This window comes from Prinia subflava, chromosome 1 (assembly GCF_021018805.1).
Source record: "Prinia subflava isolate CZ2003 ecotype Zambia chromosome 1, Cam_Psub_1.2, whole genome shotgun sequence".
In the NCBI taxonomy this organism is placed as follows: Eukaryota; Metazoa; Chordata; class Aves; order Passeriformes; family Cisticolidae; genus Prinia; species Prinia subflava.
Window position 1 is genome coordinate 82818151 of NC_086247.1, and position 21006 is coordinate 82839156.

At 43.7% G+C, this 21006-nt stretch overlaps 1 protein-coding gene across 4 annotated transcripts in view; it reads right to left on the bottom strand.

Annotated features, from left to right (window-relative positions):
* Positions 1–13438: 13438 nt before the first annotated feature.
* Positions 13439–21006, bottom strand: part of RNF152 (ring finger protein 152) — a 44910-nt gene continuing 37342 nt past the window's right edge. For all 4 annotated transcript variants that reach the window (XM_063400632.1, XM_063400642.1, XM_063400659.1 and 1 more), the window contains exon 2: positions 13439–19343. In XM_063400632.1, the coding sequence (XP_063256702.1) occupies positions 18537–19148 (612 nt within the window). In that variant the 5' untranslated portion in view covers positions 19149–19343 and the 3' untranslated portion in view covers positions 13439–18536. The remainder of the gene's footprint in view (positions 19344–21006) is intronic.

The window sequence follows — 21006 nt, forward strand, 5'->3', positions numbered from 1 at the left end:
TGGCAGCATTATCATTATTATTTCACAAATTTTCAAGGAATACATCTTATTAGCAAATTTACCCAAATCTGACATACCTCCATCACACTTCCTGTTTGGCTAAGGTAATAAAGGCATATAAGAGGAACGGTTTAATAACACTGATAATTACATCACCAAAGTAAAGGACAAAACCCTGTTTGTCTGCATTTTTTTACTTTCTTTTGCCTTTGAACTTGTCAACTGTTAAATCCTTTCCAAAGCAGTGAAAGGGTGGTTTTTATTATATTAATATACAGGTTTGATGTTGATATATTAATATATATTCAATTTTGAATATATATGCAGTTTTCATATAAGCCATATTCTGAATTCAGGGTAATATTTTAAACAAGTTTTACACTGTTCATTTTTAATTTAGCCATGTACTCTCAAGTGATCAAGGTCAGAGATTTCATTTAAAAACAATACCTGAACACATTTTATAAAGGTATTTTAGGATTGTTGCTGCACAAGGTCTTCAGGAGGTGCAGTACGGAGGGTTGGTAGTGGCGGGGTTTTCTTCCAGGTTTGCACAAGTAGACTATGCTATGTCTCAAAGATGCAGCATGCCAGAACCTTACAGAAGGTGGGAGGGATCATTAGACCATCTAGCCTGATTCTCAGTTTCATCCAAATATCCTGATGCTACAGGTATGCCTCGCTCCCGCAAGAGTCAAAGTATGGAGCACTCATGGAAAACAAGCTGGAGGTGTGTATCATCCTCACCTGGCAGCTCTTCCGTGTCTGATCCCATGTGGCAGACACGTGCAGGTGTCCCCAGCAGCTGAACCTCTCTGCCTGTAAAGAGACAGAACACCAACACCCACCTAACCTGAGAGGGAAATATTTCTGCTGCCCTTAGCATCGTTGATTACCATTGCCAGAAGCATGTGAGCAGGGCACGGTTATCAGGCACCTCAGAGAATGCTCAGTGTCAGCAGAGAGCTGCCCCATTCAGTTTGATGCCTATGAAAAACTCCACATGCCTCCCAGCAAGGGCAGGAAGCAGTGCTACTCTCAGCTCCCCTGCAGCGTTCAGGTGCCCATATACACTAACAGCGTGACCTTCCCACCTCCAAACAGGCTAGCAGAGGAAGCTGAAATCTTAACACTCCCCTCAAAACTGGCTTTTAACATAGGCTATATATATATATATATATATATATATATATATATATTTAGTGCAACAGATTGTCAACCACAGGAAAACATCTACTGCCTGATTTCCTACTTTGCTTCTACTGGACTCCTGGCAAACCAATCCAGCTGCTGTGGAGCTAGAGGGTGAAGAGGAACCCTGACATAGGGGCTACTGCACCAGCAGTTGTCTGCACCCTCCCTTTGCTTCAGCTGTAGCAGTCCAACACCCTAGCCCAGCTCCTTTTGTCCAGGCGCACTGGCAGCAGGCACAGGATTTCCCGGTTCTGGGAAGAAAGATAAACAAGAGCCCTCCTTGGATGGTGTAGTGTCCTGGTTTGAGGGGAAGTGAGTTTTTTCAAGAGGCTGTGGTCAAACCAATCAGTGGTCAGGTTTGAATGTTGGCATTTTTTAGTGGCCACTGAGGGGTTGGACACGCCTCCGAGGGCACAAGGGGTTAAAAGCAAGGACTCTGAGAAGGTCTGCCTCTTTTGGGTTCTGGTTTCAGCAGGGAAACATCTTCGCCTCCTCCCCTGCTCAGCTTTAGGCTGGGTGGGGGAGGACAGCCACGTGGCCGGGCTGAGGAGAACCATGCGGCCGGGCTGAAGTAAGCTGGGGCCTCACGGGGGGAAGAGAATGGACAGGACTGGAACTGAGCTGCCCCATAAAGGATGGAGGGGTAGAAAACTGTGGAAGTGCCTTCCATCCCATCCCCCCCCCCACCCTCCGGGAGAAGGTGCCCACTGCATGTGGGAGTTGCCGAGCCTGGGAGTGCCTGAGCCTGCAGCCCTGCCGGGAGCCAGGAACTGTTAACCCTTTCTGAGGCAGAAAGAAAGTTTTCCCAGACATTGATTCTCATGGCTAGTGGCTTCAGAAGAGAGAGAGAAACAGCTTGGGACTGAGATGATAAAAGAAGATGAAAAGAATCCCAGATGGGCAGGGATGAAGAAGAGTGGCTTTTTGGGCTGGACTTTTCTTGCCATAGACTGAACTTGAGTCTCTTTTGAACATAAACTGCATTTTGGGGTGGATGTAGCCAGCTCGACTTGCTGCAGTGGAGCGAACAGAGAAGAGAGGAAGAGGGTGTGGTGGTGCCCTCTGCCCTCAGAGCAGAAACCCTTGGTCCCAGGGGAAAAATGGGGAGAGCCTGGCATGCAAGCATCCTTAAAAAGAGCCCTATATGCAGCTTTGGCCCATGGACAGTGGTGAGAACACTGGACATGGAGAAGAGAGTGTCACCACGGCAGCCAGGTGGTGCCACGAGTGACACAAACACACATAAAGAGTAGACCTGTGTTTTTCTGAGGAGCAGTCTGTGGTGTGAGAAAGACTCCTCTCTCCCTTGCTGAATTGAAGATTAGTTTTTTTGAGTGGTGATTGTTTGATTTAAAACCCAAGGTTTTGGTGCCATGGAGGGTAACGTGTGAGGGGTGGAAATTGGGAGGAGGAGAAGAAATGCTCTGGGAAGTTTTCATTTCTGGTGTTTTGGGGTTTTTTTGGTTTTGTTTTTGTGGGTTTTTGGGGGTTTTTTTGTTTGGTTGGTTGGGTTTTTTTGTTTCTTTGTTTTTTGTGTGTGTGTTTAAGGTGGTTTTTTTTCTTTCCTATTTCTGTTCTTATGTAATGTAATAAAGTTTTGTCTTCTGTTTTCAAGTTTTGAGCCTGCTCTGCTCTGTTCCTGATCACATCCCACAGTAGTTGCTAGGAAAAACATATATTCATGGGTGCATCAACATCTGCCCAGTGCTAACCTATGACATGTAGCATGAGCCTAACATAGAGATGCCATGTCAGCAGCAGCTGCTTCCATAAAACCAGTGATCACACGAGTGAATTTGGTCCTGCTGGGATGCCAGCTATCCACTGTGCACCTTTGCCATGCAGCTTTGGGACTGGGTGTCTGCCTGTGGCCAAATAGGATCTGCATTTATTCAAAAGAACTCAACTGTTTTGATTTCAACAAGATCCCTTTCAATAAGTTCCAAGGGAATCTGGCCTTGTTTCAGGTTATGTTTTGCTTACTCTAGCTCTTCCTGGAGAAGGAACTTCTAACTAAGCCATTGTAAATTTGTTTTCTTGCCTAGGTACTTTGGTATTTCAAATCCAGCTGAAGACAATAATAGTTAAAGTACATAGATTCAGCAGCTGAACTCCACCCAAGCTTTTATTTTAGTGTGCTACTCAGACCTTACCCATTCCTTGGTCTCTGTGTGGACTTCTCTCATCAGTATTTAAATACACACAGAGAAAAAAGGAAAAGCAAACAAAATAAACATAATTGGAGACAAGAATGTCAGGGTATAAGTAGAGGAAAACACTTAATTTTAGATAAGCACTTGGCTCAGTGTGCTAATCTGCTGTTCAGGAGCAGTCACTCATGCTGAGAGTATTTCACTCACTGTAGCCCCAGTGCTTCTAACCCCTCTCCTGACACAGCATCTCGCTCTGTGAGGAGTGGCAGAATGAGGCCTCCATGATTTATCCACCTTCCTTGTACAGCCACCACAAAAATCTGCACAAGGTGCATTGTTCTCCTTGTGTAGGCACGACTGGGATTGGTCAAAAGTGATGATACACTGATGCAATTGAAGTGCTTATCTGCACCTCTGACCAACTAATTAGGCTGGAGACACATTAATTAGGCTGTAGAGCTGAACAGCATCTTGGGAGCTGCTTGCCTGGCAGAGACAATTGTCCTGGCTTTCTAACTAGGGCAGAAGCCAATGAAAACACTGGTTTGTTTACTTATTTGTGTGTTTTGATTCCCCTGAATATGTCCTAAATTACAGTTTCCACATTTTGGGTTGGGTTGTTTGGGTTGATTTTTCCTGTAGTTCTTTTCAAATACAGGTAGGATGGAGAGCTGGGTGAAGGAGAGTGAAGGAGTGAAGGAGACTGAGTGAAGGAGACATCTCATCTGTTGAAGTCTAGGGATTCTGGTTTGTCCTGGACACAAAAGGGTCAGAGACAAGACCATGTATCCAGATGCTTCAGCAGCAAAAGCTGTATATAAAGCTGATGAAAGCCTCAAATTAATTTGCATGAGTTAGGAGGCTTGATATTTGGGTAACAGATAGTGTCAGAGTGAAAACTGCTAAATACACTTTGTCAGCCATGCCACTGTATTTGTTCTACTTAATATATTTTTCAGCTGTGCCAGGGAACACAACCAACACCCTTTTCCTCAGTAAGGTTTCCTGAAGGATTAATTTGACCCACTGCAGGCAGCCCCTGTCCTGGCAGCCTTCTGACTGTAGTTCCACAGCTTGTGGCAAATGATAGAAGCACAGAGAGGAAAAAAAAATGCAAGTGAGGATTTTGCCAGCACTATCCCCAGGCCAGGATAGTGCTGGCAATAATCTAAGCCCAGCTCAGGGTGTGTGCAAATCAGCCAGTCAGTGCTATGCCTTCCAGTCAGGGCTTCATAATCTCATTTGCATCCACTCCTCCAACTTGTTTGCTTCATTCCCCTTCCCTAGTGCCACCAAAACCCCTGTGCTACATCTTTAAACACAGACAGCACCTAAAATACCAGTGAAACACTACAGCCCTACTGCTCCTACCCCAAGGTCAGCTTGCAAGCACGCCCATTTGAAGGGGCAGAGGCAATCATTCTAATGTAGCCACAAGGGGAAATGAGGAACTGGCTCTTAGCTAAATAAATTGTTGTGATATCATCATCAAGCCCAGCAAAGGAAGAAAGCAAAGCAATGGACATCATCAAGGTTAGGGAGGCTGTATTCAGGCATTAAACACACAAAGCTATACATTCACCTCAGTGAAACTTAAAACTGCCACAGATAACAAACAGCAGACAGCAAATCAGTCCTTCAGATACCAGGAGAAACTCCTGAAAAGCAGTCATTAATTTGGCTGCTGTGATGAATTCCTCCATGGTGAAAGCAACAACCCACTTCACGGCTTCACTGATTCATTGCCTGGGAGGCCATGAAGAACACTGTGATAATTTAACCTGTCTTCCTGTGTAAGACTTTGGCTACCAGCAATCTTTTATAATGCATTCAGCTGGTAGGAAAGGGGTGGTTTACATGAAACAACATTTTTCATACCTTTGTGTGCAGCTGTTGCCTCACTCCATTTCATGTAGAGAGCCTCCTCGCACCTTCCTGCACTGGCAATGGAGAGTAAGCCCAGTGGCAGAATCACTACAACTGGCCCTATTTTGCTTTCCTTTTGTACTTAGAGAAGTAGAGAAACACCCCACCAAAAGACAAGCCCAGCAGAGTAAACCTGCCTGTTACACTCACAGGGAACAGGTCACGGCTGCCAGACGCTCGCACGCTGTGCACGATGGTGCACGTAACTCTCACCCTGGAGATGCAGCTCTTGATTCCAGCATTGCAGTCAGGGACAGACACAAGTGCAGGCTTCAGGGGAGTCTACATCTCCTAGAGGTCATTCCACCCCTAGGTAAGCCTAATTGTCTCTTTCTTTTTTTCTTTTTCTTTCCTTTTTTCCTTCTTTCTCCTTCTCATTCTCCATCAGCGTGAAGTGGCAACTGCTGACACACAATCTCTGCTCCCCAGATGTGTTTTCACTGCTTAGCACTCTTTCAGCTATTCTAGATAGCTGTGACACACAAAAGGCTTTTACTCACCGAAGCAATGTATCAAATCTTTGGACAAATCTGCCTTACATGAGACTTACAGAACTGAAAATATCAAATGCCCTTATAGAGAGCAAGCCCTATTTGGTTTACAGACACTGGAAATGTCCACTGTGCCTGCCTGTTGATGGCACAGGGGAAAAGGTATATTGCTCTTTGAGAATATTATCATCTGGCTTTCGAATTAACAGCTGTACTGGATCCTGACATTTCTTCATCTGTTACACTGCAATCTACTGAATATCCATATTTCATGCCAAATTATAAGTCTCCCTCAGGCCTTTTCTCCCTTAACCACTTTAATTTTTCACTAGTGAAAGTGCCACTTGCACTCTCTACCTGTTCTCTTTGGCTAAAAGCTCTCCTGGCCTTCAAAAATAATTCCTCTCCTCCATAGATTGTATCTCTCTTACTCTCTCAGTATTCCAAGTAAGTGGCATAACTAAGTCACCTGTACCTAGTTTTGATGTTGGCTACTGTCAGCCTTGAAGAAGGGGAGCTTGTGGGTACAATAATTCCTGAATTTCCTGTTTATTGCTTCAAGTAATAGAGCATTTTACCTCACCTAACCTAGTTTACACTTCTGGTTCATGCCAGCTAAACCAACCATAGTCTACTATGCCATCATAAACGACAGAGCACTGTATGGTTTTGCCTTGCTTTTGATACCAAAACCCAGCCAGGCACATCTGTGCCAGGCATTTCCCTTTGGTGGTGCACCTCTACCAACACCTCTACAGTTCTGCCAATTGGTATCTATCTCCATCCCAGTGAGATTTCTTAGTTGGTTAAAGTGATGTCATGAAAGCTGTGTTATGACTCTACTAATTAAGAGATTCAGCTTCTGGTGACTGCAAAACTCCACTTGCCTTGGGCTGTATATTTGCGACCAGTGCCACTTAAATTCATCACTCAAGACTAAAATATATGTACAAAATGCTTGAAGAGGCCGTATTTCAAAAGAAAATGAATTGTATTAAAAGAGGCAATCATAAAATCTGATTTTCTGTGCTGTATCACTGTTCACTGCAAGTTTCAACTTGAGTTTTTCTTCTGCTTGAGTCTTTTATTGGGGGTCATCCCCCATATTGTCTTTATAATGAGATTCAAATACACACTGCAGGTTTTTCAAACATTTGGGACTAACAGGATCTGTCTCTCTCTGCCCACTACTTTTCTACTTACTCATCATCAAAACAGAAATTTAATTCTCTCTTGGATAGCTATTGCTGCATTAAATTTGGGTTGAAAGGTCAGTGGAAAGGGACACACACATGCAGAGTATGTTGGGGCATGTCTCATTTCCATAGGAAATCAGGCTTTATAAAATGGGAGATTTACAAGGAAAATAAGCCACACTTCCGTTCAGAACAATACACTGACTTGAAACTTCAGAGATTGGTGAACATGAAAAGTTATCTATTTCTGTTGGTCTTCATTCTGGGTGCTGTAACTCCTCAGAGGTCCTTCAAATTCACTGGATTTACATTCATTAACACCAGTAGCCCATTAATTCCATACTTGTAAAGGAGGTATGTAAGTTAAGGAGATAAGAGAGCATCTGTAGATCTACACACATGAGCTTAGACATGAGTGTGCAGGAGCACATGCATCACAGAGTATTCGTAGGGAAAAACCACAACAGCTCCTGTCCCAAAGGACAGAGATTTGCACCTAAGCCAAGAGCAAAGTTGTACCAAACTGGAAAAGGTAGAACTGACCAGGGAAAGAGGGGGAGTGCAAACGATTTTTCTGTCTCTCTCTCACAAGCTTGCAACAGTGGCTTTCTGACAGACCACTTGAATGTCACCTCCACCCATCTGAAACTTGGCTGAGGATCCCAGTCTTTCTTAATTACTGCGCAACTCTATTAAAGCTCTCAGTGGAACCGATGAGTGAATGTACCAGCCAATTTTACTTCTTGTATTTTTTAAAAAAACACACACACTAGTCTACTGGAAATAATTTTTAAGAATTTTAATCATAGCAAATCTGTCTGACTTGCTCTCATTAAAGGAGCATTTCCATCTATACAAAAGACAAGACTACAGAGGTTGACCTACAAAAGTACCATGTATTAAAACAGGGGCAGGGAGAAGGGGGTGCTTAGAAACTGAGCAGTATTTGAGACACCTTTTAGGGCAGACAAAGAATGCCTAGACATTTAGACGGCAAGCAAAGAATGCTTCTCCAGACATTCTGATTTATCCAGCACTTCGATTTCACACTTATAAAGTAAATATTTGGCAAGGTTTACACATGGTGGCCCAGGAGGTCCTGTATCTATAGAGGCTGGTTGGCTCTTCACAAGAAAAAAGGGGGAAGTAATGGAAAACCAAGTGGTACACGTTCTTGCCTCTGAAACACATCAAGGGCTTTAGTTCACAGCCACTGAACACTGGCAGTCTGCTTATTTAGCTAGAACATAATTAATGAGGACTGGGGAGGGAGCCTAGGGAAGGCAAGGACCATGTAAAACAGAGTAAAACAAGGAGCAGAGACAGTGGTAGAGCTCTAGGAGAGCCATGTGATACCTGCGTGCCTGAGGCTAGACTCAACCTTCCAGTTTCTGGTGCAACTATTCTTAAAATAAGAGACAAGCCCTCATTCGGCTCTTGTTTTAATTAACACGGTAAGTATGTGAATAGAGACACACATCCTCAAAGTTGGCATTGAGACAGAGAATTAGCTCACTTCAAAGCTGTGCTGAGGACACTTCAGCTGACATAAAGCGTGTTCAGTATTTTTCCTTTGCCTTTTTGTTTTAACACCTGTCAAAGTTTATTTGCCTTCAAAAAATGAAAACAAACCCCAATCATCCAACCATCCTCACTCCTCCCTATCTCCCCTAGTAATACAGAAACCTTTTCTAATGGGGATAGTGCAAAGACATGCCCTGTGGGATGGGCTTTTCATGTCTGCTTTAGGTTACAGCTCACTTGCAATGTCTTTGGAGCAATCAGGGATACGGTAGCTGAAGTAATTTAAACAGATACCAACTGCAAGCAGTGCAAAATACACATTGGGAAGCTGTCAAGCAGCACCTCGAGAGAATCTCTGTGTGTGCAGCCAGTCCTGCCCTCCCACTGCTGCCCTGTGCTGCACCAGCCTGCTGGTCTTGAGCACAGGGAAAATGCCTCACTGCAAGGACTGCCACTGCTCCCTCTGCTCTTTCCAGCAACCACCGACCACATCTGCTCACTCCTGGGACTTCAAAAAAAATTTTCTTCTCGGAGGTCCTCTGCTTAGCAAGGTTTAGTCTCCAAAACAGGGAACCCAGTGGGATTCATTTGAAGCATAGCTGAAATTCAGGGGCACCTCTGCTTTCTCCCAACAGAGTTTAAATAGATACAGAACAGATGGTATAAACGTGGCCTGAATGAAGAATAGCTCTACTCTTCTTTTTGTTTTTCTTAGTGTCTGTTTTTATTTTTTCCAGAACAATTATAAGCAAAAAAAAAGGGTGTGGGAGGAGGGGAAGGATAAGAAATACTTTTTAGAGGCTATGCAAAAGAGCATGAGCAGCACATTAACCCTCAGTGCAGTATCAGACAGAGGGCCCTGCCACAAGGCAGGTTACTTTGGGACTTTCCTCACCTGAAGCTGACTAGAAGAGCAGCTCCCCTCTAGTTTGCAGAGCACTTAGAAGCACCGGATGGCCAGAAGAGCTTTACATGTCTGTCAACTTAGAAAGCTGAAGGAATCTTGCACAATTTTACAGTTTCTTTTAAAGCTTAAAAGTCCTATCTACAACAGAGATTTGTGGTGGGTCACACCCCATCACCTGGTTCAACACCCACCCCAAGACACCTCCTTCCTCTGGGCCACTAAGCAAGAACAGCAGGGTAGGACAGAGCCTGGACGATTTAACCAAATTTCCATTTCCTTTAGCAAAAGCTGAGTCATTGACCAAATCAAGCATTTAAGAATCTCATAACGAGGTGGATAACTTGCTCTCAAGATTTGTAAATGTCTCCCTATCAAAGGCTGGTTGCTTTAGATCTCTAAAGTTAGGGCTGCCACTGCATCTGCCTAATGCCAGCTCCTCAGAGCCCAGGTCTGCTAACGGCTCCAAATGAGGCGTAAAACTCATGTTGGGTCTCAGAGAGCTGCCACTCACAACTAATTCCACATGCAGCGCTCTGTGTGCTCCACAGCCAGGAAGCCCAGGCTCTGCACATTTCAGCAGGCATTTTAAACTTAATAGGCAGCACGTGACATTTCATTAAGATTTCCGTGCTACTGCAGTTTTCAGCTCTTAGGAGGTTCATGAGGTTTTACAAAACAGAAGCACAAACACACATTCTAAAACGCAGCAGATCTAATCCGAGCCGTGAATATGGATTTTCTTTTTCCTTATCTCCCTCCCTCACCAAAGGAAGTGGAATCCCAAAATCAATGTCACTGATACACTGAACCAGAAAAAGAAATAAAAACAACCAAAAAGACCCCCCCTGAAACCCAACAATCGGAAAAAAAAAAAAAAAGGAAGGATCCATTCATGTTAATACATGATCCTATCTTAAAAATCAGATTGCGCAAATAATCTCCAGTCTGCAAGTTGTTTTATCTTGTCCTGCTGTTGTTTTTTTTTTTCAAAAACATTTGGGCTATATTAAAGAAACAATAATCCAAAATATTGACTTAGAAAGAACCTATGATAATAACAGCATATAATGGGGTATTGCAAATAGAACTTGGGAGCCCTGGAGATGTTCCTGTTTCTGTGAAGACTTTGTTACCAGCTTCCTCACTGAAAATGCAGTAGAAATCTGCAGTTGCTCATTCATACAAAGGTAACTTTCTCCTTGCAAATCTGTAGGGGAAACAAGATGGCACAAACAAAGGGCTGAAGAAGAGGAAACAGGAGACAGCACACTCCTGGGGAAGCAGCACAAAGTGATTTTTAGGCTGCTTGTTACAATGGACAAAAGAAAGAACCCCAACCCAAAGATGTCCAGCATCAGCAGTAACAGACAGTATCTATGGTATTAAAAAATATCCTCCTTTATGCACTACTCCTGACATTTCTTTCGATCCCAGGGGTTTGCTGGAGTTGCTGCATGCTTGTTCTGCCTGGATGGCTGCCGAAAGACATTCAGTGTTGCAATCCTTTGTTTATCACAAAACCACACTCCTTGCTGGTAACATTTTACAGCTCTTATCATGCTGTTCAATCCAGCTACAACTGTCCAAATCTTGTCTTCTCTAAACCAGGGGAGGTCAAAAAGGAAAGAACACACTACATATCCATTGCAGTTAGCTGGTTTAGCAAATACAGCCATTAAGCAGGGATTCAGTTTTATCTACCTGTAGGTTTAGCAAATCCCTCAGCATTTCAGCATAGCAGAAAAGAAGTGATTAGAATTCAGTTTATTTCTCTCCCAAGCTTTTTAAACCATCATTGTTCTGGATTCCTAAGGTGGGTTTTGGTGTGGGTTTGAACTGCAAGGTCGTGGGGTTTTCCACCATAAATCAAGAATGCTCAGCTATGTTGCAATAAGCAATTAAAAACAGGAGCTAGAGAAATAAAAGTTTTTAGACTCAAATGCTTGGAAACAGCTGCCTTGGGGTATTAAAGAGCTGCTGCTAGTCAATATTCTTTCAAATTTCAAAATAAAGCCTTCCCCAAAGCAAAGCTTTTTACTTCAAATGTTCCTTAAGAACCACGCAGGCTAGACAAGCATCAAGAAATAATTATGTGAATGTAATGTCCACCTCTATTCAAGAAAGTATTTAATAATTTGTGACTGAATCACTTTGGCTTGCTCAGATTTACTGCTTTAGTGCTTTCTCAGTTAGCATATCTTCTGAATTGTGTTCCCAGCATTAAAATACATTCCGTAAGCAAATTTTCAAGAAACATCTGCAACCATTATTCAAAAAAATTTAAGGGAGAAATTATTAATTTGCAATTCAATCAGCAAATTGGCCATACTTGGGAACTGATCTCTCTGTTATGCTCATACCCAGCCCAACGTGTCTACCACATGACAGACTGCTTTGACAGTCTTTTAAGACTCACCGCAGTTTTTAAATTCTTCAGTGAGATCACACACTTTACAATGACACCTGAATTCAAACCATCCTGCAGATGATTTTCCCCCCCCACCGCCGCTTACCCATCCAGATTTCTCTCAAGCAGATGCAAATATCAGTGGTTCAGATCAAGTCAGGGCATGCAGGCACCTACAGGGCAATGCCTCCCAATCTGATGAGTGCAGTGACAACACGCACTCATCTTTTCATAGCTCTCAAGACAGGAATGTAAATAACCTTCAGCCTGAAACCACTCAGGTTCCTCAGTTCAGGTGTGGTTTTTTGTTTGTTTTTTGTTTGGTGTTCTTTTGGTTTTGGTTTTTTTGGCTTTTTTTTTACTTAATCTTGAAAATCAAGCCAGAACGCTACAGACCCCTAACCTAATCCTACTGTTTCTTTGGAGTGCAATAACAGCACCAAATAGCCACTTCTTTTGTTTTCAGCTTCTCAGCTGTAATAGGTTCATTAAGCCCTGTCTTCAGCTGTTTAGCATTAACAACTTTGTCAACTTCATTATTTGTCCTGGGGGACACACATGCAAAGTTTTTATTCTAAACAATGTGACTCAACTGCACACACTGAGAACTAAAGATATGGCTTTTTTATCCCAGTTTCTCCCCACTGAATTCCCGTTCAGCTTTAGTCCAAGCCCTGAGCTTCAGAGATGACTCAGTATCCTAAAAAATTCCTGTACATCCTGCTTTCACAGCTTTCTGAAAGTCTTACCTTTAGTATTTCCCACAATCCATCAAGACTTGCAGTGATTAGAAAACTGCACTTTTGAAATGGGCTGCTTCCCAGCTCAAAGGTGTTGAAGAAAAGGCAAAATCTGGAGTTTCAGTGACATTCTTGAGACATACCTTGACAGAAATTACATAAGCAGGCCATTGCAAAACATGCCCAGTAGATGTTTTTGCACATATAGTTCTGAATTTCCAGGCTAGTGTCTAATCTTGTGCTTTCAGGTGTCCTTTCTTTTGCCACCTACTCTTCACTCTTTCAAACCAGTAAGCAAAGTCTGTATGTTGCCATCCAGCTTGCAAGAGTGCTCTATGCAGCTGTTTCAAAAGAACTCCAGCTGATCTTACAAACTCCTTATAAACTAAAAACCCAGGTTGTTCCATTCTGGGTGGCTATTCCAGCCTGGAGGAACAGAGGAATGTACGGCTCCTCACCTGAACTCCAGAAGAGGCACCAGCTGTGGAGCAGAGAGTTCCATCCAAGAGCAGGAGTTGGTTTGCAGGGGACAGCTCGGAGGGGGTGGCAACTCATCCCACAGGAAACCCAGGTAGCCATAACAAAGCTTCACGTTTCCAAGCTATCCCAGCACCATACTGTACACGACCCTCCTGAGACAGAAAAGCCCTGAGGCTCTTTTATCAGCCCTCTTGACTACACATGAGCATGTGCATGCCCCCCCAGCACAGGGGGGGAATGCATCCATGAGCAGGGAATGCATCCCTGTGCTCGTATGCCAGGTGCTCCATGCAGGCCCACGAATTCCCATTTCACCTCCATGATTACATGCGCCAGTGCAAAATGGATGAGAGTGAAAACAGACTTATGTAGAGCTGAAATGGGACTGTGGGATGGACAGGAAATGTTTTTTTTCTGCCAGTGGATCTTAACTAATCCCTTGAATTGACTCTGCTATTATTCAGGAACATGATTAGCACAAAAAATTATAGGATTTAGAACTACAATAAAAATATATTGAAGGACAAGACAGTGCTTAAAAAATACGTTTTCTGAACATTCATTAAGTATTAAATTTCACTGATATTGGAAGGTTAGGTTTTTCATTAGAGTTGCTCAGGGCAACTTAAGAAATGTCTTGAAAATTGTTCAACTTGAGGCTGAAGCAAAAAGCTTTGCTTGTTGACACAAGCATCCAAGAGGTAAAGTGACAAAGAGAGAGAACACAACAAGCCCAGCTGTCAGGCCTACGAACACTGTACAGCACAGGAAAGGTCACTAACATGTTCTAAATCCACTACATTTACAGACAATCTTGTCCTACTGAAGCTCTTGCACAAAAACTTTGCCTTCAGGGCCAGCTGATCTTTCAGCAGCTTCCTAGCTAGCAGTTGCTGGGATTTATTTGCTGCCATGTACCTTCTTCCCTCCCTTCCCCCTTCATCCACCCATAGAAAAGGTCTGGGAAAAACAAACATCAAGCCACACTTTCTGTGCAATTGGGATAAGGAGGCATTTCAACCCCAACACTTACTAGAGAGGTTTTTACTCGACACGTGAACATCTGCAGTACCATGCAAGTGTCTCATTGCAGTAGGCCCCATTCCCTGGAGCTAGTTTGGCTGTGGATGGTGGGTAGAGATGCATTCTCATGAGTGCAAGGAAACAGCCTCCACTCCCTGGCAGTGTTGAGAAAAGATCCACACAACACAGGCTCAGCACAATTTACAGGATAGACTGGTGCCTGGAGCTTTTGGTTGTGCGACATCTATGGAACAATTCATACCATGTATTAATTGTTTGGTTTTCATTCAGCCCTGCTGTGAATGTAACAAAACCAGTGTGTAATACTGACCATCTCTGCTCCACGAAATCATTTGCACTAGAAAAAAAGGCTGGCTGCCCATGGCTCCAGCAGTCATGTGACAGGGAGTGGGGGGCTCAAGGCAAGAGGGAACCAGTGTACCAGTCTGCACAAGGCAAGCTTAAGTGAAGGCCAGCAATCCCCCATTCCTATAAGCAAAGCAGTAGCTTGAAATTTTTAATTTTATTAAAACAGGAAAAAAGTCTTGTGGCTCAGTAGTCATCAGCTATGACTCTGTATTCCATACCAATTGAACCGGAATGCCCTTTCACTATTTACCACAACCCATAATTTACACGTTGCCTTTAAATGCTGAGTGATGAATTTCAGCCACCCTCTCATAAAATATGGAGCAATTCTGCCAAATTCCCTTCCACACTCTTCATTTGATGGCAAAATAACAGAGGAGCCATAATTCACTTGCTATCATTCTTTTCCTGCTAACGTTTTATTCAGAATGAGCTTCATTAGTAAAGATGAATCTTTGGACTCATGACTGCTCCATGTTTACAAAACATACAGGCTCCTTTACATCGTAGTTAAGCATGAACAATCACTGAACACACTATTTCCTAAAAAAATCCTGCATACCAAAATTGCATATTTTGAATTTTTAAAATTCACTAAACAAAATTTCACAGAGTGAACCCTAAAGTCTGTTTGCCAGCAAAGCACAAGCCAACAATGGAAGTTGGGACCATCCAGGAAAAAAACCTGAAGCTGGACCCCAACACACACATCCTTTCTATTAAACAAGCAAATAAATACACATTCATACAGAGTAATGTGCTCCAAAAATGCAGGTGCTTGAATAATTACCCACACATTTTAGCATAAAGTTTTGGTTTCTCAAACGGTACTGGGTCACAGTAAGCTTCTTTCTTTTTGGTGGAACTGGGCAGTGACTTCTTACTGGACACCAGAGAACAAAAGCTAACCTGGAACCTGACAATTTTGGCACAAGTCCAAATGTGTTTCTCCACAAAGGAAAAATTACAGACAAGACTGGGGTTTTTTAAAGAATAATAAAAAATTAGCAGTATCACTTTTTAATGCCAGGTACTGAACCAAGGAATGGGACAGACTGCACTGCATTTTTAAAGTAGTATGACTATTGACATACTTGAGAAACATTTTAACACTGTACATTACAACAAACTATTTAGTTCATTTCTACACAAGTCAGCAAAAAGCTAGGTGATCTAACATAGATGAGAGCTGCAAATTTAAAATTCTAGTCACAGTCTAAAGCCAGAACAAAAACTTTTCCAGAATTCCTATTCATAAAAAGGAATGAACATACACACCATGCGCATACACGCAGGCAAAAATCTTGAGGTTTTACTTATTGCTCTTACACAAGGCTGTGAGCAGGCAAATGTCTGGATCAGAAATTAGGTCAAACATGCATTTCAGCAGGCACAAAAGTACAGGAAATTCATATTAACAAAACAATGTACTGTGTTACGTAGTACAGGATGGTATTCTGCTAATATAACACTCACGTCATTAATTCCGGATAAACTCCAGGTCTGCCTGTTGTATAATGTGTTATGCAGTGTGGTATTTTAACCTAATTTCTGATTCCTCTTTTATTCTGCACTCTCCATGTGGAGATGAAGAGGGCCTTTCTTTGCAATGCCAGAGAATCCTCGGCCTCAAGAGCTTCAGTTGGGCAGGTATGGCTGGAAGGAGGTAACGTTACCACCACTGTGTCACCAGGACCTGCTCCTTGACTGCCTCGTGGTTTTGTGCATTCACTGACAACTCAGATAAACAAATGCAGAAGCTGATGCAAAATGCACCAGCACTGCTCTCGGCACATCCTGCACCTATGCCACAAGCTTCTGGTACACCCAGCAATCGCTACAGGATAAGGCAGTAGAGGGTCAAGTCCTGTGTCTGGTCAGCTCCTCAAGAGTCTTAGAAAAGGCAGGATTTTTGGGAACTGGCTTTCCTTTACACAATAAGCAGCATAGCATGGATGTCAGTAGAAATCTGGCTAGCTACTGGCAACAAGAGATGAGCATGTTCACAAGATACATTTGGGAATACCGGGTGTTCCCTATTGCAACCAAATGAAACATGCTGCAGAGAGGTGTCCATGTAATTACAGTATTTGCAAGCCATGTTCAAGGCATACTGCACATGGGCCTTGCACAAAAAAGGCATCTCCAGTGTTATCTGGAGACTTTTTTCCTGTGCTATGCATACGTATGACAGTAGATAAAAATCAGCACAATGGTTCCTCTCCCTACGTGACCAAACACATCATCACAACTAAGAACCTTATATTCTATTCTTCTGTTCATGGGAATCAAGGAAGAAAACGGTGGTTTAGAAACAGGGAAGGAAAGAAATCCAGCATGAAGGCGGAGGTATGCTCCTGACAGAAGTGTGAGCTGCGAATGTTTATTGTCAACCAGCAACTGGATTTTGTGATAGAACCAGAAAAGCAAGGATGACTACGGAGCCAACTTGGCCACTGCACAGTCAAAACTATGTTATAATATGGCATTTGGCTATTTCCAAGAATTAGAAAGAGCAGTAGGCAGACAGCAAGAGGACACATTTCAGGGAGGTTATGCCTTATACTCACAAAAAGAAGCAGTGCAAATCAACAGTTTTTTCTGTCTTATTAAAGGCCTGCCACGTGACCCTTGATCCAATCCCTAAATCTCATGTACGTTTCAGCAATGAGACTTGCCGAATACCTAAATTCTCACTGGGCTCTATTTTACGTATGAGCAGTACTACTAAAGCTAGCAGGACTGCTTAGAGCAAGGTGCTACTGCAGTGGACATTCAGGAATTTGGCTCTTCCCAAGAAGTGAACTGCAAATGACTGGGGTTTCATGACAGTCACAGGTGGAGGGAGACACTTCCTGTGTTTGTTTTTCAAATCTGTCCTTATGAAATCATCTACATTAGTAAGACTGAAACATGGGAAGAGGGTCTGTTACGCTCACCCAGACATTCTGACACCAGGACAGCCACAGCAGTTGAGGAGGGGTGGCCCACCTGGCAAGATCTTAGGCTGGCCTGGATTCTTCTCCAAGATATGTCACTGCCTCTTACTAGATGACTGCACACAAGAGTCCTTGGTCTCAGTTTCAACGGTGAAGCTTTCTTAGAGCAACACCTCTGTCACACCACCCATCAGTGCACAGTTGCAACTCCCACGAAAGAGGGAGGCAAAATAGGTCTAAATTCTTCAAAAACAGTTAAGTAAACCTAACCTGCAGGAAAAGAAAATTAAGAGCAATGTGTTATTATATCCTTGCAGGAGTCCTAGGATTTCTCATGACCTATTTCTTCACTAACAGCTGTGAAGGTCAAGTCATCAGGAAGTCTGCACCCAGACTGGAGGTAAAACACTGTGTCCAATGTTTACCATGCAACGCCATCCTTCCCATAAAGCTGATTAGGCAGAACTGTTTTGACTGTACTTTCAATATTCTTTCTAGCACACTTTGAGTCCCTTCTTGAAAGCTCCTTCAAATAAAAGATGCTGGAAGTACCACTTCCCTGTAGTTAAAAGAAAAGGGGGAAAAACAGAGGCAAAAAACAGACACCAAGGAAGGAAACCATTGCTTGTAAAATGCTTCCTTTTAAAAACTATCCTACAACTCCCTAAACTTGGTTTAATTAATGCTCCGTTTAAAACATATAAAATGCTTTACCAGCTAAATGATTTCTTCATTTTATGAGTCTCCCTCCCTCCTCTCATTAAAAAATAATGCATGTGTGGACCGGTATTGAACACCTCGTACAGTTGTGCGCCTGTTCTCATTTAATTCTATGTGGAGCAGTTTTGATTTTAATATACTGTGTTATACTGTATAGTTCACAGTATAACCAGCTACATAGAGTCTTTAATCTCGTAACACAATTAAAAAAAAATCACTGTGAAGTTGCAGTCCCTTTGATAAATGGTTGCGGTGACACATGCAGTCCTCCTCAGTGCCACTGCCGCCAGACACGGGACGTGATTCTCTCCGCAGGCTGCCGACAGGCCTGATGCCACCCCTCCAGGGACCACTGCCCCGGTGCACAGCGTCCTGCAGTCACTGGGGAAAGCTGCACGGAATTGTCTCGCTCAATACCACCACCACCGACCCAACCCGACCCCCGGGGGAGCAGAGCCCCTGCTGCCTCAGCCACAGGAGATCACCGTGAAGCGCTTGGAAATGCACGACATGTTGTGGAGGACGATGCCCAGGAGGAAGACCAGGACGCAGGCCACCAGGATCACAGTGCACACCCCTGACCAGGTGGAGCTTTTCACGGCGCCTCTCCGGTCCGGCTCCTCCGCTCCCGCCTCGGCGGGAAGGCCGCCCTGCAGCGGCTGCTGCTCTGCGGGGATCGTCACCACCGTCAGGGACTTCTGCTGGCTGCCGGGCAGGAGACGGCAGCCAATGTCTCCCGGCAGCAGCGCCCGCTCCTTGGAGAGAGGCAAGGGCAGCATGTAGCACCCATTGCTGGGGAGTTTGATGAAGACGGGGGTGTGCTCCGAGGTGTGGGGGATCGCGATGACGGCGATCACCTCGGGGTCATCAGGCAGCTGTGACACAGAGTATCCCGGAGGCAGCTTGGTGATCCCACGGCACCAGGGGCAGCGCAGGTCCTTCTGGCTGGTCCTCATCTGCTGCAGGCACACAGAGCAGCAGGTGTGCTTGCAGTCCAGCAGCTTGGGCCGCCGCCGGGGGCTGTAGTAGTTAAAGCAGATCTGGCACTCCAGCAGAGAGTCCTGGGATAAGGTCTCCATGGCTGCCGGTGCAGGGAAGCACAGCAGGCCTTGTGATGAGCCTCGCCCTGACACTCCGTAGGCAAGGGGTAGCAGCCTTTGCACCGCTTCTCCTTAGGGCAGCACCCGCCTTCCCAACACTGCTTTTCCTCAGGGCAGCACCAGGCAGCAGCTATGGAGAGCACAGGAAAACCTCTGGCCTGAAACTTTCAGTACCTGAGACAAACACAAAAACATGAAAGAAAAGGTTACTCACAGGAGCCAGGGGGAACAGAAGAGTCCAGCCAAGGGAGAATGAAAACTAGCACAGACTTTGTTATCTGGTGGGAGAAACAAATTTGTTATCCTTCACTAGAAGCATCTTCCTACCACCTTCACCAAACAGCCCAATGGCAAACCTTCAGGTCAGTCAACAGTACAATCACTAGGTTTCCTCTTTTTTTTCCCTAATTTTGCCAGCAATCAAATCTGCATCAACCTTTCAGTCCATCACTCACAATTATATTTACGTCCACAACAGAGGTGGCTGTATAGCTCACTAGCCAGGTCCCACGGCAACAACATCCTGTCATATTTTCAGGACTTTTCTGCCCTTCCTACACCAAAACAATTGTTCTCATTTAATCCTTTAAATCCCTGAGGATTTTTAGCTATTTGGCCCAACTGCTAAGTCTGCATGAAATGTGGGGGAAAGAAAAAGTATATTTAAATGAAAGCATTTCCACAGGCTCCTGAACTTATGCCTGTGCACGAATGAGCAACCAAGCAACTATACTGCAAAGGAATGGTATCATTTTCAGTCAATTTAACTGTTTGCCCAGTTACACAAGTAGCTTGTTGAACATGGCCCTCTGAAACATAAACCTTCTCACTAATGGAAACCTCACCTGAGACAAAAGGTTTTGTTTAGACCCAGGAACACCACAAAGAACAGAAATAAAACAGAATAATAACAGAAAGATAATGCACTGAATTAAAAGCAAATTGTTACTAATCTTGTTCTAAATCCTTACAAAGGGATTGCCTTTACAATTCCCATTTTCCCACTTACTACTTAGAGCTTTGCCAAAAAAAAAAAAAAAAAAAAAAAAAAAAAGGCATCTCCGTTTACTTGCACAGTGCATAGTTTAGCTTTGTTTGATTTTTGGTCACTCCAACTCAGTAAATATGAAGGGGTGACAGTTTCAGTTTTACAACATTTTACACTTCCTTCCTTCCTGTGTTTGAAGAAGTATCAGCCTGAATTTGCTTCCAGAGAATAAATAAACCCCAAAATATTTGCAAAATATTTCTCCTATTGCAATGTTATTGCTAAGCTATAGTTAACACCCAAGGACCACAGATTTCAGAGGACTTCTTCCTTTCTATATAATAATTTCTGGCTCTCCTCTCTAGATTATAGAAACTAGGTAGCAACATACTAATCAATGGGTGATATCAGTAAAACAAATATTGTAGTTTAAGAAGAGAAGGCAGACACAGACATGGGGTTTGCAGCCCAGGACAGCGCCCTGGACCTCACCGTCCTGTACCCTGCTTCTGGCAGTTACCAGTGTTTGAACAGGGAAAACACAATTCACGTCATCTCTTCAGATGCTGGTGACTGGAATCACTGACATTGGCAGAACTGGCCCTGCCTGCTGATTTTGTAACAGCAGTGGATTTTGGCTCACAAGATGCTTCAACAAACACGCAGTGATAATCCTGATTTGGGAGGGAGCGGGGATTGCAGGAAGAAGGCAGGAGCTCCTGAAGCACATACAATGGCTGCAGGGGGAACTGACACACACTGCCCACCAGCACTTTTGGGATGCTTTATCTTAATGTGGCACAGAGGCCACTGCTGAGAGAGACCCCCACCATCATGAAGCCCATGGGA